The 17957-nt window shown below is 45.4% G+C and overlaps 1 protein-coding gene across 1 annotated transcript; it reads left to right on the top strand.

The window, feature by feature from the left end:
- The first annotated feature begins 1047 nt into the window (after positions 1–1047).
- On the top strand, positions 1048–12835 carry LOC116517898 (fibulin-7-like). The gene is made up of 6 exons (XM_032231083.1): positions 1048–1116; positions 2206–2362; positions 6474–6599; positions 10356–10493; positions 11845–11983; positions 12475–12835. Exons 1-6 carry the CDS (start codon positions 1048–1050, stop codon positions 12833–12835), a joined length of 990 nt encoding a protein of 329 aa, XP_032086974.1.
- The last annotated feature ends 5122 nt before the right edge of the window (positions 12836–17957 follow it).

A 17957-nucleotide genomic window follows, 5' to 3' on the forward strand; every position in this document is an offset into this window, starting at 1 on the left:
TATTTCCCCCTCCTAAGCCCCCATCTGGCCTCTCCTGCTGCCCCCTCTTTCTCTCCCTGAAGTCTGCTCACCAGGGCGGGCAGCAGATTCCCTGGGAAGTGGGTTGGGGGGACTGGTCAGGCTACCTCTGATGGGGTGGGGGCACCCGGAGGTTTGTCCTGAATACCATGTCTGACCCACAACTCCAAGAGGCAAGCTGTTCCGTTGATTAATCCTTCTTTTTGTCAGGGAATTCCTTCTTATTTCCAGGTTGGATCTTCCTCTTGCTAGTTTGCATCCATTGCTTCTTGTCCTATCGTCAACAACTTTGAAGAATAACCCCCTTAATCCCCTCTTAAGATTGTGTCCATTTGCAACCTCCTCCAAAAAGTAGGATGGGTCAGGGAAGAAAATGATGGAGAAGGTCTGCTCTCTTCTGCCCAAGGAGGACAAAAAAGATGTTGAGACTTTGGAAAAAGTGCAGAGAAGAGCAGCTAAGATGATCAAAGGCCTGGAGACTAAAACATACAAAGAACAGTTGCAGGATTTCAGTTTGGCTAGCCTAAAGAAAACAAGAATTAGGGGTGACATGATAGCAATCTTCCAGAACTTGAGGGGCTGCTGCAAAGAAGAGCGGGTCAAATTATTCTCCAAAGCCCCAGAGGGCAGGACAAGAACCAATGGATGGAAATTAACCAAGGAGTGAAGCAACCTGGAATTAAGGAGACGTTTCTAACAGTGAGGACAATTAACCAGTGGAACATCTTGCCTCCAGAAATCATGGGCGTTCCATGGCTGGAAGTTTTTAAAAAGGGTCTACTCTAGACAGGCACTTATCTGAAATGCTATAGGTTGTCTTTCTTGAGCATGGGGCTGGACTAGAAGATCACCAAGGTCCCTTCCAGCTCATTCATTCTAAATTGGGAATAGAATGTTGACTACTTTGACCAGAACTGAATGTCCAGCTTTGTTTAACTTTTCTTCTCTCTTCTCCTTCTTACTTAAGGAGTGTTGAGGATGCTGCTGCAGGAAGCCATTTCCCTTCTCCCATCCCTGGGAGAGCAGAAAATGTTACCCAGGTTAGCCACCATCGTGATGCTTCTTGGCATCCTGCCTCTGCCCCTTAGCAGTACCCAGGTAAGAGGACGTAGAAAGGGCTGAGAAAAGGTGATGCCCAGCAGATCCCAGGAGCAGGGGGCTGGAGGGGGGAGGAGACACAGCCCAGTTGTTCCTGGTGGGGGTGGCCAGGAGCCATAAGCCAGGGATATTCATGCATTCTCAATATTTTGACTTCGCTCTCCGAAAGTTTTATTTGGCAACTTACGACCGTCTGGCTGGTGTCATGATCTAAAATGTACATGTCCAAAATGGCCTCTCCCAGTAAGTTGGGAAATACATTTCCCATAATTCCTTGCAGCAACATTGTCCCCAGGAGAGGAGGGAAGTCAGAAAAGTCAAGATGGCGACTGAAGAATCAAGAGTTCAAGTGCTGCCTTCGGCCATGACAACTAGCTGGAGGACTTGGGGCCAGTCACCCACAGCCCAAACTCACCCCACAGGATGGTTGTGGTTGTTGGGGGAAAAATAGGAGGAGGAAGGTGTGTTGGAGATGTTTGCCACCTTGAGTTCTTTGTAAAACAATTAAGTCCAAGATTTGTTGCTAAGTGAAACATTTGTTAATTGAATTTTGCCTCATTTTACGTCCTTTCTTGGATTAGTTGTTAAGGGAATCCCTGCAGTTGTTCAGTTAGTAACACAGTTGTTAAGTGAACCTGGCTTCCCCATTGACTTTGCTTATCAGATGGTCGTAGAAGTGGATCATGTGACCCCAGGACACTGCAACCGTCATAAATATGAGTCAATTGCCAAGTGGATGAATTTTGATCATGTGCCCATGGGAATGCTGCAATGGTCATAAGTGTGGAAAACGATCCTGTCACTTTTTCCAGTGGGGCTGTCACTTCGAACAGTCACTAAATGAAGTGTTGTCAGTCAAGGAGTACCTATAATAAAGACGGGATTTAAATAAATACTCAAATCCTTGGTGACCACAAGCACAACTTGGCTTTTCACTGCCAAGCGATCCTGGTGAATTGGCGGCTGAGCCTGGGAAGATGCCAGCCAGAAGAAAATCTCTTTAGGCTGATCTGATTTCTGGGGGTGGGGAGAGACCCAGTTGTCGGGGGGCTACTTCCTAACCGGCTCCCCTCTCTTCCCTCTGCCCAGAACTGCCTGAGCAAGCAACACGTGGCAGCCGCCATCCAACAGATGCAGAAGCTGCTCTTGGCTCACGAGGCGGCCCAGATGCGCAGCCTGCGAAGCCTGAAGAAGCAGCTGGCGCTCTTGTCAGCCAGTGCCCAGAAGCCGCCGGCCAAGCGGAACGGTAAGAGGACAGCAAACCAAGAGGTGGGCCAAAAAGTCAAGATGGCGTCTGTCGTGTAGGTGTCAGCGTTCCAAGTATCATGTAGAATTAAATCAGAGTCCAAGGCAAAACGATCCTTAAAGTTCCAATTTAATAAAGCAGACATCTTAGCACATCTGGGGAATCCCAATTCTGGAAATTACATCAGAATCCCACCCAGTTAAAAGTTCATGATCTTGTCCCCACACCCATCATATGATCCAATTGTCTTCTTCCAGGTGCAAAGGTGCGGAGACGAAAGATGACCTTGGTCTTCTAGAAAAGAATGACAACAACACAGTCCACAATCCTACTCCTTTCTATTCCCCCCTCCCATCCACTATACTAATAAAACAGCATAATAAAATAAGAGAAAGTGTGGCAGGCCAAAATTCTAAAAGGGATATAATTGCAGGCCTGACAGTAGGTTACAGACGCCATCTTGCTTCTTTTGACACCCCCCATCATCTCCATGGGCTCCCGTGCAATCAAAGGCTGCAGAATCCAGGGGGAAAGAGTGTGGAGTTGATTCCATTGGAGTGAAAGTGAATAAACTTTAAAATGTTTTTTTTTTTAGCCATACTGACCTATATCCCACTTTGCTAGCTGGGTTGTTTCAAGGCGGGACTTGAATCCAGATCTGCCCTGTAGAAGTCCATTGTGGATCATTCTGCAATCAGGCTTCTTCCAAATCCGATACTATAATAGCAAGGTCTTTGCTGGTTATTTAACCCATGTTAAATTCCTAGGAATTAACTATAGATTATAGTCTAAAAGACATGTTGCCAAAGGAAAACAGGAAGAAGAAAAATGTGAGCCAGTTCTGAAGGTGGCAAAGTTCTCCCAATCGTCCTGTTAGTTACAAGTGATGAAGATGACAGCCTAAAATTTCCTAACCGTGAGAACAGCCAACCAGTGGAACGTTTTGCCTTCAGAAGTTGTGGGAGCTTCACTCCTGGAGGTTTTTAAGAGTCAATCTATCAGAATAGAACTGAAGGGATCTCGGAGGTCTTCTAGTCCAACCCCCTGCTCAAGGAGGGCACTCTAGACATTTCAGATTCAGATTGGTTGTCCAATCTTTCCTTAAAAGCCTGAAGTAATAAAGTAACTCACAACTTCTGAAGGCAACTTCTGTTCCACTGGTTCATTGTTGGACTAGATCAGTGGTCTCCAACCTTGGACTTCAACTCCCAGAGTTCCTCAGCCAGCTTTGCTCTGGGAGTTGAAGTCCACAGGTCTTAAAGTTGCCAAGGTTGGAGACCACTGGACTAGATGACCTACAAGGTCCCTTCCAACTCTGTTAATCTGTTAGTCATCCACCCTGTTAGGAAGCTTCTCCTTAATTCTGGGTTGCTTCCCTCCTTGATTAGTTTCCATCCATTGTTTTTTGTCTTGCCCTCTGGTGCTTTGGAGAATAGCTTGACTCCCTCTTCTTTGTGGCAGCCCCTCAAACACTGGAAGACTGCTATCATGCCCCCCCTCTCCTAATTCTTCTTTTCTTTAGACTGGCCATACCCATGTCCTGCAACCGTTCTTTATACCTTAATCATCTTAGTTGCTGTTATTTGCATTTTTTTCCAAAGTTTCAATATCCTTTTTTGTAATGTGGTGACCAAAACTGGGTGCAGAATTCCAGGTGTGGCCTTACTTAAGGCTTTTGATTCTATGCCTCTGTTTATGCAACCAATGATTGTATTGGCTTTTTTTTTTTTTGGTGGCTGCTGCACATTACTGGCTCTTACTCAAGTGATTATCCATTAGGACTCCAAGGTCCCTCTCCCAGTTACTGTTTTTAAGTCAGGTTTCGCCTAATCTGTACTTGTACCTTTGGTTTTTCCTGCCTAGGTGTAAATCCATGCTTTTCTCTACATTAAATTTCATGTCGTTGGATAGGAGGAGACTGTCTCCTGCTTGAGCAGGGGGTTGGACTAGAAGGCCTCCAAGGTCCCTTCCAGCTCTGTTCTGATTCATACTGTACATTTAATGCGCCGTGGTTAAAATAAATCCCAAGAGCATTTCAGATGCTATTTTATTTGGTTTTATTTTATTTTAATCACAACAGATTTCACAGGAAGACTTTGTTTGAGTCTGCTGGCATTTTCCCCACTGGAAAAAAATAGCCTTTGAAGTTTGCTCAGGAAGTTTTTAATTCCCACCCCCAACTCTTTTCTTCTACGTTTTTATGAACCGTGGTGCCAGGAGAAATTAGCAATGGGTTAGGGTTCCCTTTGGATTTACTTTGGTTAGGGTCCTTTGCATTTGGTGTTTCTCAGGTCTGTATTCAACTGTATGAGCAGGAAAGTCACTTCAGGTTAAACCAGTTGTCTGAGGAACTAAAAAGGGTCTTCACCTTGTTTCTTCTTTTTAAAAAAAAAACTTATTTTCAAAACAAACAGACAAATCCTCCTTCTTTACATACTGTAGAAAGTGCATCAGTCGGTTAAAAAAGGCTTTTGTGCATCTCTTCCACCGTCATCAAATATAATTCATATTAATTCTAATATCTTAACTTGGATATTTATTATATTATCATCATCATACCTCCACTTTTATTTGACTATGATTATTTAAACGTCCATCATAAAATATATCAAGATTTAATACATAACCACATACTGATATTTCATTTGCTTATTCATAAAATCCCCCATTAACATTATATCCTCAAATCCTGTTCTAGCTAAACATCCATAATATTTAATACCAACATTTTCTAATCCTCCATATATATAATTTATTATCATTATTCTTTATTTATTTAACTATATCCTATATCATAACATTTTCCCCCTATTAGTTAAAACTTAGCTGTGTCTAATTTTGTTCTTTTTTATTGTTATTGTTATTAATAACCTTTATATATAGTCCAAAAGTATTTCTAACCTTCCCTTCACGGGTAACATTCAATATTCATATCCAATTTTACTTATCATAACAGCTCAACATTGTATACATTACTATCATTATCAATTTTTATTTAACTATACCTATTATCACTAAATTTAACTTGTCTCTTCTTCCATCTTGCTCCCCGCAGAGAGCTGCACCCTCCCTTCCGCACCCACCAACGGCCGGAGGCTGGGCAGAGGAACGGCCATGGGGAATGAGCTCCATTTTATCTGCAACCCTGGCTTTGTGCTGACCGGCTCCGAGACTCGGCTCTGCTTGGACAACGGGACTTGGAGTGGACGGCAGGCCACCTGCAGAAGTAGGTGGAAGGAGAAGCCTCCCACTGGTGATCTTGGCTTTTAAGCATCTACAGGTAGCCCTTGACTTATGACCACGATCGAGGCCTGGATTTATCTTGCTAAGTGAGAAATCTGTTCAGGGAGTTTTCTCCCATTTGACGATTTTTCTTGCCCCCCTTGTTAAGTGAATCGCTGCAGACATTAAATGAGTCACCCGGTCGTTAAGGGAATCTGGCTTCCCCGTTGATTTGACTTATCAGAAGGCGATCACATCACTATGGGACACAGCGGCGGTCATAAGTATGAACCAGTTGTCAAGCATTTGAATGTAAATCACGTGACCACAGGAGTGCTCCAATGGTCATAAAGCATGAAAAAGGGTGACTTTTTTCCAGTGCCGTTGTATCTTCAAACGGTCACTAAACAAAGCATTGTAAGTCGAGGACTACCTGTATAAAGCCTGCTTTTGGGGGGCTGAGTTGCTTCAAAATCTGTTTTATTGTTCACGCAGATTATTTTGCTTACCTGTTTGTCGTCTATCCTATTTCCCCCAAAATAAGACCTCCCTGGATAATAAGCCCAATGGGGGGGGGTTGAGCGCATGCGCTAAAATAAGCCCTCACGGAAAGTATTGTAACACAGCAGCAGCCATGAGGGGACCATGCTCGCCGCCTCCTGCACCTCAAAAACAACAAGACCTCCCCGAACATAAGGCCAAGCGCTTATTTCAGGGGTCAAACGAAAATAAGACCCTTATTTTTGGGGAAACAACATTTGCCCCTTTTCCCTGCATCCGCAGAGGGGCTAAAATTCGGTCAAAATCTGGGCCCTGCCAGGGGAGGAGAGGGCTGCATCTCAATCTTTGGCCGAACGAAGCATCTCCTCGTTCTTTTATTCCCAACCAGGCACCAGCGATTGTGCCAGTCGCCCCTGTGCCAACGGAGGGACCTGCGTGGATGTTGTCCGCCGCTACAGCTGCTTGTGCCCCAGCGGCTGGTCGGGGAGCACCTGCCAGGCACCCCTTCATGCCCGTAAGTGACAGAGACCCCTGGGGCTGCGCTAGCAAAATCCCGAGGATCCAAGAAGCAGGACTGGCTCTTTGGCCTTTTCTTCCTGGACTGCCCTCTGTCAGAAATGGTGCAGGGTCTCTTGCTTGGGTGGGGGGTTGGATTGATGACCTTCAAGGTCCCTTCCAACTCTGTTGATCTGTTACTCCCTTTAAGGGAGGGCAAGGAGGGCAAGGCAGCTGCAGGGATTTGGATGGGGGGGGCTCCCAACCCTGGAGCAACATTCTGACCCCCTGCATCACACCTGCTTTGAGAGGGGAAGCGTTTAATTGCCCTTGGATCAGATTGAAAGGTGGGAGGGGGTCTCTCAGCAGGTGGTGGCTGAGATGGGAGACCCCAGGCCAGCCAGAGAGGAATGAAATAACTCTATAATTCACGCTGCTGCTAAAGAACCAACAGGGAGGTATGTGTGTCCCCTCCTGGACTTATGACCGCAACTGAGCCCAAACCTTTTGTCACTAAGTGAAACATATGCTAAGTGAGTATGCTCCCATGTTACAACTTTTCGTGTCACCGTTCTTAAGCTGAATCACTGCAGTTGTTAAGTTAGTAACATGGTTGTTAAATGAAACTGGACTGCCCGTTTACTTTCCTTATCAGAAGGTTCGTAGAAGGAGATCATATGACACCAGGAGTCTGCAACCGTCATAAGTACGAGTCAGCTGCCAAGCATCCGAATTTAGATCCCGTGACTATGGTCATACTGCAACCGTCATAACTGTCACTGTTTTCAGTGCCGTTATAATTTTGAACGTCACTAAAGGAAATATTGTAAATGGTAACCACCTATAGTCACTAAAGAACTGGTCATAAGTAGGGAATTCCCTCCAGCGGAGGCCGTAATAAGCCTATGCAACAAGGAGATTCCGAAGGTCCCGTCTCTTCCCCACCCTCCGCTCTGCTTCTTCGTCCCACTGTAAAGTCCACCCTAACGGTGACCTCTTGGCCATAGGCAACGCAACATTCAGCCGTCAACCCCGCTGCGTTGAGAATCCAGGAGGCTCACGCCAGTGCAGCTGTGAAGCTGGCTTCCTGTTGACAAGGGGAGGCACTTGTCAAGGTAAGATTATGGGTGGAGGGGCATGCTAGTAGCCCTATACCCCAACTGGGGCCCTCAACCAAAGGGGGAATCACTGCTCCCAGATTTCTACCATTTCTTGCATCACTGAGTCTTCCAATCTTGCTTTACAAGAAAAGAAAAAGAACAGTGACCGTGTTGGAAGGGACCTTGGAGGTCATCTAGTCCAATCCCCCTGCTCATGCAGGAGACCTGTACTAGGGCTTTGAAGCGCCGAACTGCCAACCTTTCATGATTGACAAGCTCAGTGTCTTAGCTACTGAGCCACCTAGTCAGGAGCAAGATATCTTCGGAGATTCTCCGTCCTCCAAGACATGGTTGTTCCCAAAGGTGCCTTTTTTTTCAAAGAGACAGCTGGACTTTCTTTGAAAATGTTTTGCTTCCCATCCGAGTAGTTTCTTCCGCTCTTCCCCACCATCCAGTCAGAGCTGAAGAAGCTTCTTGAATGAGAAGCAAAACGTCTTCAAAGAAAAACCAGAAAGTCCAGTTTGCCTCTTGAAAAAAAAAAGGCACCTTTGGGACAAAAAGAAGTGAGAACATTATAGCAACCAGGAAATTGTCCACACTACCAAAGTGACACATCTGGTGGGGTCCACCAGCATTAAAAGGGAACATGGCTGCAGACTGTATGTGCTCCCCACCCATCAGGACCGTCCTAGAAGAAGAATCTGGACCAAAGGAACAGAGAGCTGCTGGCCTGCGTTTCTGGGACCATCTCCCCACCACCACCATAACCCCCCATCTGAACATTTTCCAAGAATTGAGCAGGAGAGTGATGGAGTGGTAGGCCTCCCAGAAGCTTCCCTGTACAACCCAATCCTGGGTTGTATAAACAGAGGCATAGAATCAAAATTACGCAAAGTATTAGGACTGCTTTATAAAACCTTAGTAAGGCCACACCGGAAGTACTGTATCCAGTTTTGGTCACCACATTACAAAAAACTTTGTAAAACTTTCCAAGAGACTTTGGAAAAAGTGCAGAGAAGAGCAACGAGGATGACCAAAGGCCTGGAGACTAAAACACATGAAGAACGGCTGCAGGATTTGGGTTTGGCTAGTCTAGAGAAAAGAAGAATTAGGGGTGACATGATAGCAGTATTCCAGTATTTGAGGGTCAAATTATTTTCCAAAGCTCCAGAGGGAAGGACAAGAAATAATGGATAGAAACTGACCAAAGAGAGAAGCAAAATTAAGGAGAAACTTCCTAACAGGGAGGACAATACAAGACAATAGCAGAGTTGGAAGGGACCTTGGAGGTCTAGTCCAACCCCCTGCCTAGGCAGGAAACCCTATACCATTTCACACAAATGGTTATCCAACATCTTCTTAAAGACTTCCAGTGTTGGGGCATTCATAACTTCTGGAGGCAACTTCTGTTCCACTGATTCATTGTTCTGTCAGGAAATTTCTCCTCAGTTCTAAGTTGCTTCTCTCCTTGATTAGTTTCCACGCATTGCTTCTTGTTCTGCCCTCAGGTGCTTTGGAGAATAGTTTGACTCCCTCTTCTTTGTGGCAACCCCTGAGATATTGGAAGTCCTACTTTTAATTAAACTAGACATACCCAGTTCCTGCAACCGTTCTTCATATGTTTTACTCTCCAGTCCCCTAATCCTCTTTGTTGCTCTTCTCTGCACTCTTTAACAATTAACCAGTGGAACAGCTTGCCTCCAGAAATCATGGACGCTCCATCATTGGAGGTTTCTAAGAAGAGACTAGCCACTGAAATGGTATCAAGTCCCCTGCTTGAACGGGGGGGGGGGGGGGGGGGCTGGACTAGAAGACCTCCAAGGTCCCTTCCTTCCATATTCTATTCTGCTCTTCTCTTCTATTCTCAGTCACATTTCTACACTTAAGTCCTGAAAATACCCCACCCCATCCCCATCCCCAAAAAAACCCTGCTGTTTTAGTCCATTTTAGCCAGTGAGGAAATGGGGCGCTCTGCTTTCTGGAATGTTCTTGGTCTGACATCTACCTGATTTTGAGTGGAGGAAAATGGATATTAAGAGAAAGGAGATGGGATCTTTGATCCAGTCATTTGGCTGCTGAGTGTGGGCAGGAGAGTCTCGGGGAATTTCTACAGTCAATCATTGCTCCTCATCATGTCATAGAGCAGTGTTTCTCAACCTTGGCAACTTGAAGATGTCTGGACTTCAACTCCCAGAATGCTGGCTGGGGAATTCTGGGAGTTGAAGTCCAGACATCTTCAAGTTGCCAAGTTTGGGAAACACTGTCATAGAGTGTCATGTGAACCAAACCACGGTTAAGCTATGATAGGTTGGTTTTGTTGCACTGGCTGGGGAATTCTGGGAGTTGAAGTCCACACCTCTTGAAGTTGCCCAGAGGGAGAAACCCTGCCTTAGAATGTAATGGGAACCATTTCATTGCATCCTGGTTCCATCTTAGCACATTTTGCAAATGTGCTGATGCTTCTCCACTCCAGAGCCCTAAATCAGAGCCTCTCCCGTGATTCGGCTCTGCGGTGCCCATTTTTTCGGGCAAAGCTTTGCTGAGCATTGTACCCCAAGTGGGAAAACCTGCTCGTGTGAATTCTCCCTCTCTGGAGGACTGAGTTAAGCAGGGATTGGGGAGTTCCTTTCTTGCCCCGGGGACCCACTCAGCAGCTTCCTCCTCCTCCATCGCAGATGTGGACGAGTGCCAGCTGTACCAGTCCAACTACCACACCCGGATCTGCCTCCACGAATGCGTGAACCTGCCTGGGTCTTATCAGTGCACCTGCCCGTCCGGCTATCGCTTCCAGGCTGAGCAGAACATATGCAGCGGTGAGTTCCTCCCATCCTCCTTAATAAATTGTAGAAATGTAGAGCACTCATTTCCCCTCCTCTTCAGGCAGTGCTCTGTGTGTGTGTGTGTGTGGGTAAATGTGTGTGTGTGTGTGTGTGTGTGTGTGTGTTTTAAAGTACAGGTAGTCCTTGAGCCCAACGTTTCTGTTGTTAAGCGAGACAATTGTTCAGTGAGTTTTGCCCCAGAGTTGTTAGGTGAATCTGGCTTCCCCATTGACTTTGCTTGTTAAATGGTTGCCAAAGGAGACTTTGGGACACAGCAATGGTCATAAGTATGAACCAGTTGCCAAGCTTCCAAATTTTGACCATGGGGATGCTGCAATGGTCATAAGTGTGGAAAACGGTCATAAGTCACTTTTCAGTGGCATTGTAACTTTGAACAGTCACTAAATCAGTGTTTCTCAACCTTGGTGACTTTAAGTCCTATGGACTTCAACTCCCAGAATCCCCCAGCCAGAGGGAGTTGAAGTCCACAGGACTTAAAGTCACCAAGGTTGAGAAACACTGCACTAAATGAACTGTTGTAAGTGGAGGATTCCTGTATTAAATAGCCACATAGATTGATAGCAGAGGATGGTTACCTAACCATGCAATTCAAATAAAGTATACAGTATAATCACAATAGGCTGCTTACCTGTCTCAACTATCATAGAGTGTAACCATAGATTACAACCAGAGGCAAACTAAACACTGCCATCTACTGGCTGAATATTTCTGTGACTTTTGCAAAACAAAATGCATTCTAACACGTATTCCAACATTTTGCTTGTCCAAAGGTCGCAAAAGGGGATCACATTAATCTTGGGGCACCACAACAGTCATAAATATGAACCTGTTGCCAAGCATCTGGATTTTGATCACATGACCATGGGGATGCTGCAAAGGTCATAACTGTGAAAAATAGTCATGTCACTTTTTTCAGTGCTGTTGTAACTTTGAACAGTCACTAAATGAACTTTTGTAAGTCAAGGACTATCTGCATGAAATGCAAAAACATAGGGTTGAAAGTGGTTGACCCCATTCATTCCAGAGGCTGGGCATCCCTCAGCGCATGAATACCATAACCCCGCTCCATATTCATCTCTTCAGAACAAGCCTGCACACTCTTTTTCAGTTGCAGTGGGGAATTGCACAGAGCTGGCATCCGTATCGCTGCCTGTTTGCTGTGGGTCCTTGCTGGGATTGAAGGGGCACAGGGCCAGCAGCCCAGAGCAGCTCTGACCCTCCGCCAAATTCCTAGAGCAGGGTGAGGGTCTGTAATGTTTGCCAGGACGCTGCAGGGCTCCAGACCACCAGGGTTGAGACAGACTCTCTCTGTTGTCTTTGCAAGATGTGGATGAATGTGCGACAAATCAAGAGCACTGCAGCCGCGGACACACCTGCGTCAACGTCTATGGGGGCTTCCGTTGTGTGAAGGCCGAATGCCCCAAGACTCAGTTCAACACAACCTACGTCAAGACGTCAGCCTCGTAAGTAGAAACTGCAGGAATGAGGACGGAGGGCTGGGCTCTTAGCGGGATGAAGATGACAACAAGAATTAGGTATATCTAGTCTAGTGAAAAGTAGGACCAGGAGCACTGGTGGGTTCTGGATCCATTCCAACCGGTATGGTTGGAATGGGCCCGGTGTCGCCCACACGGACGTGCACAGCGCACGCATGCATCGTACCTGCCAGCAACACCTCTGCAAGCCTCCGCGACGCTCTAGCTGCTCGGCAGTGTCGCGCAGGCGCTATATGCTGTATGACCAGTGAAATGGAGTGGCAGCTCAACCACCTGTCTTTTGAGAAATGGGTGTTTGGGACTGCTCTTGCCCACCCAACAGCCATTATGTCCAGAGACAAGCTCCCTTCAGAGAGCCATTAGATGCCAGGATGCTTTCCCCCAATTCAGACGTATCTTTGGGGACCTAAGATGGCTTTAAACTCTTATAGCCCTGATTGGTTGTTTCCTTTCCGCAGGCAGTGTGAACGGAGCCCTTGCCCCATGGGCAGCCAGGCCTGCCAGAAAGCTGCCCATGCCATCTCCTTCCACTACCTGCCCCTCCAATCCAACCACTCCGTGCCCTGGGTCCTTTTCAAAATGTCCACCAGCCGCTCTCTGGGGGACAGCCTGCGCTTCACCCTCCTAGGGGGCAACAGCCATGGGAGGCTCGCCGTCCAGCGCTCGGACCAGTACACGGGGGAACTGGTGCTGACCCGCTCGGTCCTGGGCCCAGCGACCCTGGAGGCCGAGGTGGAAATGAGCGAATTTGCCCAGAAGATCCTTCTAGGGAAGCACATCTTCAAAGTCACAGTGTTTGTTTCCCAGTATGAATTCTGAGTCCCTTTGACACCCCATCGTCGGGCCTTGGAGAAGGCCAGGACCAGATGTGGCAGGAACAGGGGTCAAATCCAGCAGGTTCTGACAAGTTCTGGAGAACTGGTAGCGGAAATTTTGAGTAGTTCGGAAAACCAGTAAATGCCACCTCTGGCTGGTCCCACCCCCACCTATTCTCTGCCTCCTTGATCCCAGCTGATTGGGAGGAAATGGGGATCTTGCACTAACCTTCCCCTGCCACACCCACCAAGCCACACCCACCAAGCAGGAGTGAAATCCAGCAAGTTCTGGAGAACCGGTAGTGGAAATTTTGAGTAGTTCAGAGAACTGGCAAATGCCACGTCTGGCTGGCCCCGCCCACATCTATTCTCTGCCTCCCGAGTCCCAGCTGATTGGGAGGAAATGGGGATTTTGCAGTAACCTTCCCCTGCCATGCCCACCAAGCCATGCCCCCAGAACCGGCAGCAAAAAATTTCTGAATTTCACCGAGCAGGAACCTTGAGGGTGCACTTCTCTGCCCAAAATGGGCCATAAGAAGGGCCAAACAAGCCTTGATCTGCTGAATCAGACTCTCCTCTCCCCTCCCCCTGTGGCTGTACCCTTTCCCCATGATCTGGTCCCTTCAAGACGCTTTGAGGAGAAGCCATGCAGAAGCCGAACCACGGTGGTTGCGAGGTCTTCCAACGGCTGGCAGAGACAAAGATTCGGAAGGCCCATCCATCCTCCCAGGCAAAAGCAGAGCAAAAACCCAGGATGGGTGAGTGGGCTTTACCAGATGTAGCTGCTCCCCTCGGCCCGAAGAGAAGTTTTTGTGCTGTTTTTAAAAACAAGAAAAAAAGCCCAAGTGGCACAAAGCCTTCCAGAATTTGGAAATTCAGCTTGGGATGTGGGTTAAAAACCACCGTTCAGCAACCTTTTCGGTCTGGTCAGAGAGGATGCTGTTAGCATTTTCTCCCCATTTGGGTGAAGAGAGACAGATACTTTTCTGAACCATTACCATCACTAAATTCCATCAACAGCTGACTCTGACTCCTTTGGGGCATAAATTGGTGTTTTTTTATAACTTGCTTCCCATCCTAGCTGGGAATCGTTTACAGCAGGGGTCCCCAAACTTGTCAACTTTAAGACTGGTGGACTTCAACTCCCAGAATTCTCCAGCCAGCTGGCTGGAGAATTCTGGAAGTTGAAATCTACCAGTCTTAAAGTGGCCAAGTTTGGAAACCTGTGGTTTACAGATATCTGCATTAAAACAGCCTCGCTCAGACTTGATACCAGTGGACCCGGTTTATAAGCAAACCAACTTTGATGTATAGATAGCAGTTATTAAAATAGAAGGTTTTGTTGTCATCCTGTGTCAAATGTTTTGGCTGCCATGAAAAAAAAAATTGTGGCTTGTCCTCCGATAGAGAAAACCAATAATCAGGATTGGAAACAAAGCTCTGGGAACAAGTGTTTAAAAAAGCTGGTGGCAATCCCACAGCTATGCAATCCCAGGCCCACACATTGCGCCGTCACAGTCATCTTAACCAAAAGCGCAGGTACGCATCATGTGCAGTGAAGAGGCAGGGACAGCATAGCTGGGCTTTGCACGACACAACTTCCCTTAGTTAAAAACCAGGATTCTGATAGCAGCTTTTCCGACTGTCAAATTACCTGTAAGTTTCTGAGCTGTTAGCTAAAAAAGATACTACCAGAGTCCTGATCCCCCCACCTCCTGCAAGCTAACCTAGTTCTCTGCTTTGGAGAAGAGTGGATTTTATTTACTCCTGTTTTCTGAGTTAGCCCAAGACAGACCCATAGCTGACTACATTGGCTGGTTATTGTATGCAGTGGATTAATTACAATACAATAGCAGGGTGGGAAGGGACCTTGGAGGTCTTCTAGTCCAACCCCTTGCCTAGGCAGGAAACCCTACACCATCTCAGACAAATGGCTATCCAACATCATCTTTTTTTTTTTTTATATAGATTTTATTGGTAAAAAGAAAATACAACATCCATAACTTGTAACAAAACAATACAACTACATTTCGAGATATTCCCATACTATCAAATCATTATAAACATCAAAGGTTAGGTATCTTTCCCTCCCTCTTTTCTTCCCTCCCCCCTTACTTCCTTCTCCCCTGCCTTCCCTCCTTTCTTTTCTCCTTTTCTCCTTTCCTTCCCCCTCCTTTCCCTCCCTCGCTCCCCCCCTCCTTCACACATACCTTCCCTCCTTCCCTGCCTCTTTCCCTCCTCCTTCCTTTTCTCTTAATCTCCCTCCTTTCCTCCCTCCTTCCCTCCTTCCTTTCAACTCACCTTCTCTCTTTCTTTCCCTCCCTCTTTCCCTCTTTACTACCCTCTCTTCTTCCCTCCCTCCTTCCTCCCCCAGTTTCTTCTCTTTCTTCTCTCCTTCTTTCTTCCCACCTTCTTTCCCTTCTCTTCTTTCTCTTCCTCCTCTTTCTTCCCCCCTTCTTCTGCCTTTCCTATTCCTCTCCTTTCTCCTCTCCATCCAGACTTCCCTACTATCCTCCTTCCCTCCCTTCTAACCTTTGTTACATTTGCGTATTTTCCTCTGCTGAGGACAATCTGGTTCTCTTTCCCTTTCCTTGCTTGAAGAGGCAAGGATTATACGTCTTCTCGCCTCATCTAAAATGAAGTTTGATCACTAATTTCATGCAGGTAATTATAGCGAATTTCCTATCAGCTTTTTAAAGTTTTCCCAGCATTGTAGCGTGACAAAATTGCTCGACGGTGGGTTCTCGCCCCTGATACATTTCTCCTTTCGTTTATCTCTCAGTTGTTGTATATTGTTCATTTGAGTTATTGGTTTAATCGTGATAGGTTAGTTAGCTATCTCTTTTTATGTCTAGGTCTTCACTGACTCATCAAGCCATTTGTATAGCTTCTCCCAGACTGTATAAAAGTCTGTGTCTTCTTTGTCATTAATTCGCATCGTCAGTCTGTTCATTTCTGCTAGTTCTAAAATTTTATTCATCACCATAGTGTTGGTAGGGGCATTTTCACTCTTCCAGCACTGTGCGTAAACAATCCTTGACGCTGTCAGAATATGGACTAGGAGGTATTGGTCAGATTTGCAAATTTTTTGATCTATTATTCCTAATAAGAAAGTTTCCGGCTTAAAGCATAGTTTAATTGACAGGATTCCATTCAGCCATCCTAGTATTTGCTTCCAATATGCTTTGGCTACCGGACACGTCCACCACATATGGTAGTACGTGCCCAGCACCGTTTTACATTTCCAGCATATGGCTGAAACTTTTGAAGACATTTTCGCCAGTCTTGTCGGTGGAAGATGCCAGCGATAGAACATTTTATATATATTTTCTTTATAGGCCGTCGACTTTGTCAATTTTAGATTCCATTCCCAGACTCTTTCCCAGTCGTCTAGATCTATTGAGTGGCCGATGTTTTGGGCCCAGGTTACCATGACTTCTTTTACTCTTTCTGCTTCCGTTTTTCGAATCAGTAAGCAGTTGTATATTTTTGAAATTAATTTCTCATCTGGTCCAATTAAAATTTTATCTAATTCCTGGTTCTTGTTCTGGAAGCCAGGTTGTGCTAGATCGAATTTATGTTTGTTTTGAATTTGAAGATATGGCCACCAATCGATGTTTATTCCCTTATCAGCCAAATTTTCCCTGGGGTTTAGTTTGTTTTGGTCGTCTAGCAACTGTTGGTAGGTAACAATTTTATCCAAGTTTATCAAATTCGGGTATATCAGGGCTTCCGTCGGAGATATCCATTTAGGTAGTTGCGTATAGTATCTCCTTCTAATTTCGAGCCAGTCCTTAATCAATACCCCCCTTAAATGGTGACTACTAAAATAATTGTGGATTTTATTTCCCTCGCACCATAAGTAGTTGTGCCACCCGTATTGCAGGTCGTGGCCCTCTATTGTTAAGATTCTTTTATTAGCTAACATTACCCATTCTTTTATCCACATAGTTGTTGCTGCTTGATGATATGTTTTCCATTCCGGTAATCCCATTCCCCCTTGAGTTCTTTTATCCTGCAGGTGCATATATTTTATTCTGGGCTTTTTACCATTCCATATAAAGTTACGAATCATTTTGTCCAAATCATTATAAAAATTTTCCCCTAGCTTAACCGGTGCCGTTTGAAATAGGTAGAGGATTTTTGGGAGAACATTCATTTTAATTACTGCGACTCTTCCCATCAGTGATAGTTGTAGTTTTGACCAGGTTTTTAAGTCCTTTTGGGTATTCTGTAACAACTTATCATAGTTGTCTTCTTTTATGGAAGAGCACTTCGCAGACAGCCAGATCCCTAAATACTTAATTTTTTTAGTTACCTTTAATTCCATTGTTTCCTCTAGTTCTCCAATCTGGTTTTTGGGGAAATTTTTTATAATCATTTTTGTTTTTTCCTTGTTTATTTTTAAACCGGCCACACACCCAAAGTTCTCAATGTCCTTCATCAAATTCGGTCCTGAAAGTAAGGGGTCTTCCACGATAAAGACCATGTCATCCGCGAAGGCCTGTACTTTATATTGTTCTTTTTTTATGGTCAGGCCCCTAATTTCCTGATTTGATCTTATCCGATTTAAAAGGACCTCTAGAGACGTAATAAATAGTAGTGGGGAGAGCGGGCACCCTTGTCTAACACCCTTTCCAATTTGTATCCTCTCCGTTAGTTCCCCATTGACTATAATATTTGCAGATTGCCGTGAATATATAGATTCTATAATCCTAATAAATTTATCGCCAAATTTCATCATTTTTAGTTGAGTGGTTAGAAAGTTCCAATCTAGGTTATCAAAGGCTTTCTGAGCGTCGACAAAGATTAATGCGAGTTGTTTCTCGGATCTTGTTTGATAGAATTCCAGGGTATCAATTATTATTCTTGTATTGTTTCTAATATGTCTTTTTGGGAGAAAGCCGTTTTGATCCGAATGGATACTCTGATTTAATATTATTTTTAGTCTTTCCGCCAATATTGATACAAAGATTTTGTAATCTGCATTTAACAGGGATATGGGTCTATAATTTTGGACCTTGCTACTGTCCGCCTCTTCCTTTGGTATTAGGGTAATGTAGGCTTCCCCCCATGATTTTGGGACCCTACCATTTTGCAATGTATCATTACATAGTTCTAATAAT

Source organism: Thamnophis elegans, chromosome 14 (assembly GCF_009769535.1).
Source record: "Thamnophis elegans isolate rThaEle1 chromosome 14, rThaEle1.pri, whole genome shotgun sequence".
In the NCBI taxonomy this organism is placed as follows: Eukaryota; Metazoa; Chordata; class Lepidosauria; order Squamata; family Colubridae; genus Thamnophis; species Thamnophis elegans.

Bases quoted from the DNA above. Each gene is read 5' to 3' on its own strand.
- LOC116517898 (XM_032231083.1), top strand. From the start codon at position 1,048: ATGTTACCCAGGTTAGCCACCATCGTGATGCTTCTTGGCATCCTGCCT. The intron at 1,117-2,205 runs GTAAGAGGACGT...CCCTCTGCCCAG, and splicing joins TGCCCCTTAGCAGTACCCAG to AACTGCCTGAGCAAGCAACA. The intron at 2,363-6,473 runs GTAAGAGGACAG...ATTCCCAACCAG, and splicing joins GCCGCCGGCCAAGCGGAACG to GCACCAGCGATTGTGCCAGT.